Here is an 11,493-nt window from a genome sequence, read left to right as displayed (position 1 = left end):
GATATGAATTGAAGTTTACCTCTGAACTGTTCCAATTATTATGTCACAAAGAGAAAATAAATTATGAAATACTAAATTCATATACAGTATATATATACACACACACACATACACACACACACACACACACACACATATATATATATATATATATATATATATATATATATATATATATATATATATATATATATATATATATATACACACACATGCACAGACACATATACATACACACACATATTGTCAAAAATGGGAGACAAAATGTTGAAGACATAATTATCTCCCCATTGAAATTATTTCAATGATAATAATTTTCTCCCTTCATCAAAACTGTAAACAATTCAAGAAGACATTATAGAAAAGAAAAAAAAATATTGAAAAGGAGTGTCCCGTAGAGACTGGAGAGTAGAAGACAAGAACACACAAGTCCTATGGTTTCAATTCTCATAAATTAATTTGTGTTACTGGAACTCTACATTGTCATTAAGACCTTTTCCAATACTATCACTAATTGCAAGAAGAATCAGGGTGAAAAGTTAGTCTTCAGCGTTGCCCTTAAAGGAATTTTGACGCTGGTGAATGCAGTTTAACACAGAAAGCTGCTCCTGGTGGAACATCTATACTTAGAGCGCAGTTGTTGCCTAGAATGTTCTTTTTTCTCCTATTTCTACTCTTCAGAATGAAGTCTCTGCTGTGTCATCCAGGTGAACCCATACCTGTTCCAAATGAATGGTACCAGCAAGGGGACTTTGTCATTGGTGGGATGGTATCTATGGCTAGCTATCACTTTAATGAAGTTTCATTTCAGCAGCATCCCTCTCAGGAGTATTTTGGCCATCCAGAGTAAGGAATTCTTATCTTTCATCTTTATAAGAATTTTATAAAGGCATTGCTTGTTTTTAACGCAACAAAATTTTATATTAGAAAAACTTTAGACTAGGAAAGCAATTCTTATCATTCACCTTAGTGTCATCTCTAGTTAGAGGAATTGCAATGAATGAAGGGAAAGGTAGATTATTTTCTTTGATTCCATCTGCAACAATGGAAATATTTTAGTGTAGATGAATTGGAAATAGAATTCAATTGGCCATTCCTCAATTGTACATGTGTAAAGCACCTCTCTGGGGTGCCAGGAAAATCATAAGGAAATATTTAATGATACGTATAAATTCATCCTGTTTTCAGCGTGCTAACAAAGTTTTACCAACATATCCTTTCCTTGGTCTTTGCTGTGAAGGAGATCAATGAGAATTCAGAAATCTTGTCCAATGTCACTCTTGGCTTCTATATTCATGATAGCTACTACAATGCAATAATGACGTATCGGACTACCCTGGACCTGCTCTTCAGATCAGAGAGATTTGTCCCCAACTATAAATGTGACACTAGGAGAAATCTCATTTCTATCATAGGAGGGCTCAGCTTTGGAACTTCCTCCTATATCGCAGATCTGGTAAAGTTTTACAAGATTCCACAGGTAGGGTCTTTGGGAAGAGAGGCCTAAAAATTACCCCCTCTTTTTTTTTTCCAAACTGGGATTATTGAAACATCCTTATTATCTGGCCACATTACTCAACAATCTGACAAAATTTGTAAGATAATATGAAGAAAAAGATATTGATGATGATCTATTTCCATAATATGTGTTTCTTTTAGCTCACATATGGGTCATTTACCCCACAAGATGTTCATAGCACTGAGATTCCATTCTATTACTCCATGGTTCCAAATGAGTCCTCACAGTACATTGGGATTATCCGACTGCTTCAACATTTTGGGTGGAGATGGGTTGGGCTCCTTGCTATTGATAACAGTCAAGGAGACCATTTTCTGCAGAGCATGGAGTCCCTCTTTTCCCAGCATGGAATCTGCTCTGCTTCTACAGAAAGAATCCCATTTTTAACCTACTGGGACAAGATTTTTGAAATGTTCATAAAAGGGAAAAATATTTATAAACACATAATTGATGAGAAGACCAACACCTTCATCATCTGTGGAGAATCTTTGACAATTGCATGGTTGACAAATATAATTTTTGCACTTGATCCTGGACATGAGCAGAGTTCCTTTGGAAAGGTATGGATCATGACTGCCCAGATGGATTATTTATTAACAGGAATGAATAAAAAATGGGATCGTCAGTTCTTCGATGGTGCCATTTGCTTTAAAGTTCACTCAAAAGAAATTCCAGGATTCAAGGAATTCTTGAAGTTCATAAAACCTCCTTGGATTCAAGGAGATAATTTTTTTCCACTTTTCTGGGAACAAGTATTTGATTGTTCATTACCATCCCCTTCTTTGACCAAACTGGACAATTCCATTTGTACTGGAGAGGAGAGGCTAGAGGACATTCCTGGGGCTCTTTTTGAGGTAGAGATGTCTGGGCACAGCTATAGTATCTACAACGCTGCCTCTCTATTGGCTCAAGCTTTACATGCTCTCTTCTTACTTCGATGTAATCACAGGCATTTTTTGAGGCACAAATTATCAGAATATGAAGATTCACAACCATGGCAGGTGATTTGTGTGCTACAAGTATTTTGTACTAGATAATAGCAGAGTACAAACTTAAGGTGTATGATTCCAACAGGGAAGTGGCAGCTACTGAAATGGATTTGAACATTTGTCTATTGATGATATTTATTTGCATACCTTTATTTTCAACCCTGTAAATGTGGGAAATGCTGCATGAAGAGGGGATCTGATGTGATGGACAATAGTGAAATGGCAATTTTCTTAGAGGAGGGGACACATTTCAGGAATGATTTGTGGGGAGAGAAGAGGCTGTACAGCCTCAAACTCTGAGGTGACAGAGGAATACCCTAGAATCTCTCAGGTTATATCTCTCAGGGTATTTAGTATGGGAAGATTTTACCTACAGTGTGTAAGCAAATGAAAAACTTGGCTCAATTTTTCTACATCAATATAATAGAATGTAATATAATGTAATGTAATGTAATGGAATGGAATGTAATGGAATGGAAGGGAAGGGAAGGGAAGGGAATGGAAGGGAAGGGAAGGGAAGGGAAGAGAAGAGAAGAGAAGAGAAGAGAAGAGAAGAGAAGAGAAGAGAAGAGAAGAGAAGAGAAGAGAAGAGAAGAGAAGAGAAGAGAAGAGAAGAGAAGAGAAGAGAAGAGAATCTGGAAGGGACATTGAAGGTCTTCTGGTCCTGCCCCCTGCTCAAGCAGGAGAACCTATACCATTTCAGACAAGTGACTGTCCTGTCTCTTCTTAAATATCTCCAGCAAGGGAGCGCCAACAATTTTTGGAGGCAAGCTGTTCCATTGGTTAATTGTCCTCACTGTTAGGAAGTTCCTCCTTAATTCCAGGTTGCTTCTTTCTTTTATCAGTTTCCAACCATTGTTTCTTGTGCTTTGGAGAATAATTTTACCCACTCTTCGTTGTGGGAGCTTCTTAAATACTGGATTACTGCTATCATGTCACCCCTGTTTCTTCTTTTCTTTAGACTAGCCAAACCCAAGACGTGCAACTGATCTTCATGTTTTAGTCTCCAGGCCTTTGATCATTTTACTTGTAGTTCTCTGAATGGTTTCCAAAATCACAACATATTTTTTGTAGTATGGTGACCAAAATTGGTTGCAGTATTCCAGGTGTGGTCCTACTAGGGTTTCATAAAACGGTACTAATACTTCACATGATCCTGATCCTATGCCTTTGTTTATTTAACCCAGGATTGTATTGGCTTTTTTTGGCTGTTGCTGTACATTGCTGGCTCATAGTTGTGTGATCATCCACTAGGACTCCAAAGTCATTCTTACAATTTCTGTTGTTGAGCCAGGTCTCACCTAATCTGTACTTACTGTATATCTTTGATTTTTCCTGCCTAAATGAAAACATTTCTCCACATTAAAACTCATTTTGCTGGATAGGGCCCATTGTTCCAGTTTGTCAAGATCTTTTTGAATACTGTGCTTGTCTTCTGGGGTATTGGCTATATTTGCCAGTTTAGTGTCATCATTCTTGGGCTTAGGTTCGAAGTAACATGTTTTCTATTTTAGCCCATGAGCCTAGTAAAGTAAACTTAGAGTTTATGACCCAAAAAGGGAAGAAAAAACTATAAGATGAATTTGAACATTAGTCCATTGATAACTATAATAGTATACCTTCATTTCTATCACTGTAATATGGTTTATTACCTGATCATCTTCAGATGAAAGAACTAAGGTTTAAGTGAACTAACATCCAAATCCTGGTTTTCAAATCTTTATGGCTTTTTAGTAATTTTATCTTTTTCTGAAAATACTTGAGGAATGCTGCTTAGCTGAGCCAACTATCTTTCAGCCTTACCATTTCCTTAGGAGCCGTATAATTGTGAAAATGTTATGCAATGAAAAATGGGTGGGATGTCAAAAACAAATCTGGAAATTGTTTCTCTAGTTTTTCATATATCTCTTCCTAGTCAACATGAAGGATTGGGTTCTAAAAGATATACAGTAGAAGGCTAGAAGTACACTTTACATTTCATTTGATTATTATTCAAACTGAAATATCAGATCCTTCTTGTTATCCCCAAGTACAAAGGATAGGAAAAAAGTTCTCAAGAGGCTGGAGAAATGGACTTTGCATGTTTTCAGAGTTTCTCACTCAAAAGTATAGTACTACTTTGATAAAAATTGCTTATAATTTCTATTTTTTTTATTTTCCTTTTTTATTATTTTGAATCATATAGCTCCACCAATTTCTGAAAGGCATGAAATTCAACAATTCTCTTGGAGAAACATTGACTTTTTATGATCAAAAGAAGATGGAAGGTGGATTTGATATCATAAACATTGTTGTCTTTCCCAATTCCACTTTCCAGAGACACAAGATTGGAAAAGTGGATCCTGATGCTTTAAAAGGAAAGGAATTAGTCATTAATGAGGATATGATTGTTTGGCATAGATCATTTAACCAGGTATGGTTTCAACAATATTTTGTCTGATCATTCAAATATGGATTCATTAAATTGGCATATTTACTTTTATCCTTCTTGGCCACCCATGAAGATAACCAGATTAAGAAATAACTTTTTTCCTCTCTTTAATTATTAAAGGCTAAATATATCTGGTATTCTGCACTATATTTATTAGACTTTTCTCATATATTGAAATGTAAATGAGAAATAAAAAAACCCATGCTTTTAAGGGACTATATTTCTCTAGTTGAATGAAGGTTTATCAAACCTGTGTTCAAATCAGTGACTAATTGACTCAATGTTTCTGGTCAATCTGATGATTTCAATTAATAAAACTTTAATTAAATTGATATGAGAATTTCAAAATAACAAAAATTGGAAATCCAGATCTGTTGTGCTCACAAAATTAAATCAGAGGACAAACTGAAATGTGTAACAACAGAATTTTCTTCAAAACAATAAATGCTCATCTTCCAACATTTTAATATTGATAAAAAGGTGCTTCCCATTTCTCTATGCAATGAACATTGTCTCCCTGGTTATCAAAAGAGGAAGAATGAAGGAAAGAAATTCTGCTGTTATGATTGTGTTGAATGTACAGAGGGGAAAACCTCTGAAGAGATTGGTAAGTTTACAAATTATTCAATTTTGTTGTTATACTGTCTAGTGTGCTGAACACTTTCTGCTAATTAAATTGTCTGGTTTTTCATGAATAAGGATTTATTTTTGGAAATTAATGGGGGAATGAAATAAAATCAATTAATAAATGAATAATTGTAAGTTCTTACAATGGAATTACAAGGGTTGATCACAATAACAACAATGTTTCAATTAATTAATTAAACAAATCCTTGAATGATTTATAACCAAGCAAGAATCATAGGAGAGATTCAGAAAATTTTCACTGAAGAGAATCTATGCACACCGAAAAAAGTAATTATTTCATTGTTTTTTTTAAAGATGAGAAATAAGAAACCACAATAACATGACTGTGCGATTTAAAAGCTACATGTAAAACAATGACTGTGAAGGTGGAGAGGAAGGAAGGAAGGAAGGAAGGAAGGAAGGAAGGAAGGAAGGAAGGAAGGAAGGGAGGGAGGGAGGGAGGGAGGGAGGGAGGGAAGGAAGGAAGGAAGGAAGGAATTTAGAATTGATATCTTTTGCTTTTACTATGAAATCCAAAAGTCTCAAATGTGCACTAACTAAATAGGGACACTCTTGAAATATAATAATGAAAACAAGAATTTCTGAAATTTAGGGAAATAAGTATTTACTTCTTAGGAAGATTGGACAAACTAATGAAACATATCTCTTAACAATAATGAGAATCTTATAGATGTTATGAGGAATATGGTTAAAACAGTCCCTACTTTAATTTGTAATAACATTTTCCTTTCCAAGCAGTCAGTTTATTTATTTATTTATTTATTTATTTATTTATTTATTTATTTATTTATTTATTTAAATATCTATCTATCTATCCACTCATCCATCCATCCATCCATCCAATTGTGCATAGTTTTGCTTTTTTGAGAAATACTTATTTATATTTTCTCCACAGTGTGTAGTTCTCTTGGATATGTAATATAATGCAGACTGATTCCAATATTCTCTTTAGGGGGTAAACACAAGAAATGAAATTTTAAAAGAAACATAGAAAGAAAACAAAAATAGTGATATTAAATAAAAAGGGATACAGTATATACTTCTCTTACAGAAACAGAAAATCCCTTTTCCTTTATAATTTCCCCTTCAAATATGTAATTACTAACCTTTTTACAATTTCCTCCTTCAAACATTATCTTTCATCTTTCACTTTGAATTTGGTGAAAGTATTACACTTATGTACCATAATTTGAATATTGTTCAATATTCAAAAGTCAATATCGTTTCAAATATGAAAATGATCACTTTGGGTATTCATGAATCTTTACTGGAGCACTCCTTTATTATAAGAAAGCAAATCAAGATAAAATGGATTTTCATGACATTTGTGAAATTTATTTGTGTATAATCAAAGAAATATTTGACTTAATGCCACAACACAAAAAATATACATAGAGAGATGTTCAAATGAATTTTCATATTGTAGATTCTATCTTTTGTACCAAGGACATAAACATCAGGGTGTGGATAATTATGAAAATTAATAATTATATTCTTACGAATCTGCCTTGCCATTTTTTTCCTTCTAGACACTGTTGCTTGCTTTCAATGTCCTGATGATCAATATGCAAACCATAAGAAAGATGGATGCATCATGAAAACAATTAGCTTCTTATCTTATGAAGAACCTTTAGGACTCAGTTTAGTCACTGTTGCTACTTTATTTTTCTTCACTACAATATGGGTGTTGGGAATATTTATTAAGCACAAAGACAGTCCTATTGTGAAAGCCAACAACCGGGATCTCACCTACACTCTCCTCATCTCCCTTCTGCTTTGCTTCTTCTGCTCTTTGCTCTTTATTGGACAACCTGGGAGAGTCACCTGTCTTTTTAGACAGTCTGCATTTGGTCTCACCTTCTCATTGTCCATCTCTTGTGTGTTGGCCAAAACCATCCTTGTTTCTCTTGCCTTCAAGGCCACCAAGCCAGGATCTCAGATAAGGACGTGGGTGGGGAAAAGACTGGCTGTTTCTATTGTCCTTCTCTGCTCTCTACTCCAAGCAAGTATCTGTATTGTTTGGTTATCCACCTCTCCCCCATTTCCAGAGTTAGACATACACTCAAGAATTGAAGAAATGGTTCTACAATGCAATGAAGGCTCAGTCTTTATGTTTTATTGTGTTCTGAGCTATATGGCTCTCCTTTCACTTGCCAGCTTCATTGTGGCATTCCAGGCTCGTAAACTGCCTGACAGCTTTAATGAAGCCAAGTTCATCACCTTCAGCATGTTGGCTTTCTGCAGTGTGTGGGTCTCCTTTGTTCCAACGTACCTGAGCACCAGAGGAAAAGCCACAGTGGCTGTGGAGATATTTTCCATTTTGTCCTCTAGTGCTGGGCTTCTAGCATGCATCTTTTTCCCCAAATGTTACATTATTGTATTTAGACCTAATTTAAACAATAGGGATCAACTGATAAGAAGACATGTTTAAAAACCTTTTTGATTTTGTTTTTAAGTTGAGAAGAGAAATGTCAAAATCCAATATTTTAAATATATTCTTATAGTGTGGAGAGATTGTTTAGCATTTTGATTTACTTGTAGCTCTGAAACCTGAATTTATGAAAAATTCTGTCAAATTATGGTTTCCCCCCACAACTTTCAAAGAAGGATCACAGAACGTAGTGGGGAATACTTATATGTTTTGAAGTAAACCAGAGAAAAACCTGATTTCTATTAGCAGTTCAATATGTGAATTCTAGTTTCAGTAGGTCAATAAACACATTTCTTTTATAATGAAGAAAGTGCATAAGAATACAATTTTTGCTCTTAAGTTTGTTCTTTTTATTTATTATGTTATTAGTTATTATAAGAAAGCACACATTTTAATAAAGTTAATATATTTGTCATCGTGAATAATTATTCCAAGGATTTTACCCCATCTAACTTGACAATTTTCTTTTTGAGTCAGGACAAGATATGAAAATAAGTCACATATGTGGATCTATTAAGAATTTTCTTTTAGTTTTTCTGCTTCCTTTTTACAGGGGTACATGCTCCCCATCTCTTTCTTTCTTTTTTTATAAATATTTTATTAGATTTTATAAGGATAAAGGGGAAGTGGGGTCAATGGGGGTATAACAAGGGGTGACAAACAAAAAGAGTTAAACCAAGGGAAGGGATAGGTATAATAGTGGGGTTATCCCCACAATAAGTCAACGCTTTAGCAAGTAAACCCATCCGGTTATACCTATTCAGTCCTAATAATTAATATAAAATAACCATACTTAATATAATATTACTAACATATTGCTAATAAATTATAATAACATTAACATATTGGTGTATTACTTATTAGTTATAATTACTTGTTATTAAAATCACAAATAGAAAGGGGAAGAATTCATAACAATAGACATAGAATTTAAATACAAAATAACAATTATCCCATTAAGTTCCATAAACTTTTCTCATTCTATCGTGTTGCTATCCATTGGTAAAATTTATCCCATGTTTTAAAGTAGATTGAGTCTTCTTTTTCTTTCATTTCTAAAGTTAATATGTCCATTTCAGCACATTCAAGTATTTTTATTATTATAATCTGGTCAGATGCTAGCTTTTCATTTTTCCAGAATTGGGCAAATGCTATTCTTGCAGCTGTTAGTACATGTAAGAATAGATACTCATTCTCCTTTCCGTAATTAGATCCTAATATTCCTAACAAGCACAGTTCCGGTTTAAATTCTATCTTTATTTTCATCATCTTTTCTAACCACATATGAATCTTATGCCAAAATTTCTTGGCATTGGGGCATATCCACTAGAGATGGTAGTAAGTGCCTGGTTTTTGTTTACATTTCCAACAAGTATTTGATATGTTTTTTAAAGATTTTCTCTAATCTAACTGATGTCATATGCCATCTATAAAACATTTTGTATAAATTTTCCTTATATGCAGCTGCTTTAGTGAGTTTAATATTTCGATCCCAAAGCTTTTGCCAATCTTCTAGGTCTATGGAATATCCAAAATTCCTTGCCCACACTATCATTGTTTCTTTTACTTGTTCTTCTTCCATCTTCCAGTTTAACAAAAATTTATATAGTTTCTTGATCAGATTTTTGTCTCTTTTTAAGAGTATTTTATCTAATGGTGTATGTTCTTTGTAGAATCCCATTAATTTTACATCTTTCTCATATCCTGTTTGAATCTGCAAGTAAGACCACCATGTTAGTTCGATACCATGTTGTTGAATAGCTTGCCTATCTTTAAGTTTTCCATCTTTATCTAGAATATCTTTATATATAACAAGTTTATCATAGTTAATTAAGTTTGGATAAGTGAACGCTTCCATCGTTGAAAGCCACTCAGGTATTTTCATATAAATTTTATGTTTAATTCTCTCCCATTCTAAAAGTAACACATTCCTTATGGCATGGGTTTGAAAGTATTTATGTACTTTATTTTTCTCATACCATAAAAATGCATGCCAGCCCAGTTGCAAATCATGTCCCTCTAAATAGAGAAGTTGTTTGTTTCTCAGCGTAATCCATTCTTTAAGCCAAAACAAAATAGCTGCTTGATAATAAAGTCTCCAGTCCGGGAGCCCAAAGCCCCCTCTCTCTTTAGATTCTTGTAGTAATTTAATTTTAATTCTTGCTTTTTTTCCTTGCCAAATAAATCTCGTTATTGTTGCATTTAGATTATCAAAAAAATTCTGGTTTAATTTGACGGGAACTGTCTGAAATAAAAAAAGGATCTTAGGTAAAATGTTCATCTTAACAGTCGCTATCCTTCCTAACAATGATAGTTGAAGGTTTTTCCACTTTTCCAGATCTAGTTTTATTTGTTTCAATAATCTTTCATAGTTATCCTTTTTTACTGTTATATATTTTGATGTTAAATAGATACCTAAATATTTAAATTTTTTGGCTATCTGAAGATTTGTCTTTTTAACAAGTTGAAGCTTCTGTTTCTCTGTTAGATTTTTTGTAAGTACTTTAGTCTTTTCCCTATTTATTTTCAACCCAGCCACTTTTCCAAATTTCTCTATTTTCTGCAAAAGTTTAGTAGCTGTTTCCAGTGGCTCCTCTGAGATAAAAATCAAATCGTCTGCAAAGGCCTGTAATTTATATTTCTGATCTTTTATCTCCAATACTTTAATCTCTGAATCTTGTCTAATATTCCTAGCCAGCACTTCAAATGAAAGAATAAATAACAAGGGAGATAGAAGGCATCCCTGTCTTGTGCCTTTTTTAATATCAAAACTGTCTGTATGATCTCAATTTAAAAGTATCCTTGCTGATTGTTTGTTATAAATTGCTTGGATTGCGTTTATAAAGTTTCCAACAAAGTCCATCTCTCTCAATTGCTGGAACATAAATTGCCAATTGAGATTATCAAAAGCTTTTTGTGCATCCAAAAATATAAGTGCCATTTTTTTCCCCGGATACTTTTCATAATATTCCAACACATTCAAAATAATCCTTAAGTTATTCTTTATCTGTCTTTTAGGCAAAAAGCCATTTTGGTCTGAATGAATAAATTCATTCAAAACTTTCTTCATTCTTTCCGCAATAATTGCTGTAAATATTTTATAATCCACATTTAATAATGACATTGGTCTCCAACCTTCGCTTTGTGGCGAAGGTTGTTGAGAGTGTGGTTGCGCAGCAGTTCCCTCGACACCTGGAGGAAACAGTCTATCTGGACCCGCTCCAGTCGGGCTTCAGGCCGGGATACAGCACGGAAACGGCATTGGTCACGTTGGTGAATGATCTCTGGAGGGCCCGGGACAGGGGCTATTCCTCTGTCCTTGTTCTTTTGGACCTCTCGGCGGCTTTTGATACCGTGGACCACGGCATCATGCTGCGACGGTTGGGTGGGTTGGGAGTGGGGGGCACTGTTATGCGGTGGTTCTCCTCCTTCCTCACCGACCGTACGCAGTCTGTATTGGCAGGGGGACAGAGGT

At 34.3% G+C, this 11,493-nt stretch overlaps 1 protein-coding gene across 1 annotated transcript; it reads left to right on the top strand.

Moving 5' to 3' along the window:
• The first annotated feature begins 682 nt into the window (after positions 1 to 682).
• On the top strand, positions 683 to 8,018 carry LOC114923215 (vomeronasal type-2 receptor 26-like). The gene is made up of 6 exons (XM_029285894.1): positions 683 to 846; positions 1,189 to 1,480; positions 1,660 to 2,520; positions 4,694 to 4,921; positions 5,471 to 5,546; positions 7,117 to 8,018. Exons 1-6 carry the CDS (start codon positions 683 to 685, stop codon positions 8,016 to 8,018), a joined length of 2,523 nt encoding a protein of 840 aa, XP_029141727.1.
• Positions 8,019 to 11,493: the final 3,475 nt, after the last annotated feature.

The sequence above is a fragment of the Protobothrops mucrosquamatus genome, unplaced genomic scaffold (genome assembly GCF_001527695.2).
Source record: "Protobothrops mucrosquamatus isolate PMUCROS unplaced genomic scaffold, P.Mucros_1.0 scaffold2438, whole genome shotgun sequence".
Lineage (NCBI taxonomy): Eukaryota > Metazoa > Chordata > Lepidosauria > Squamata > Viperidae > Protobothrops > Protobothrops mucrosquamatus.
Note: the sequence above shows the minus strand (reverse complement) of the source record. Positions and strands in the feature narration are given on the sequence as shown.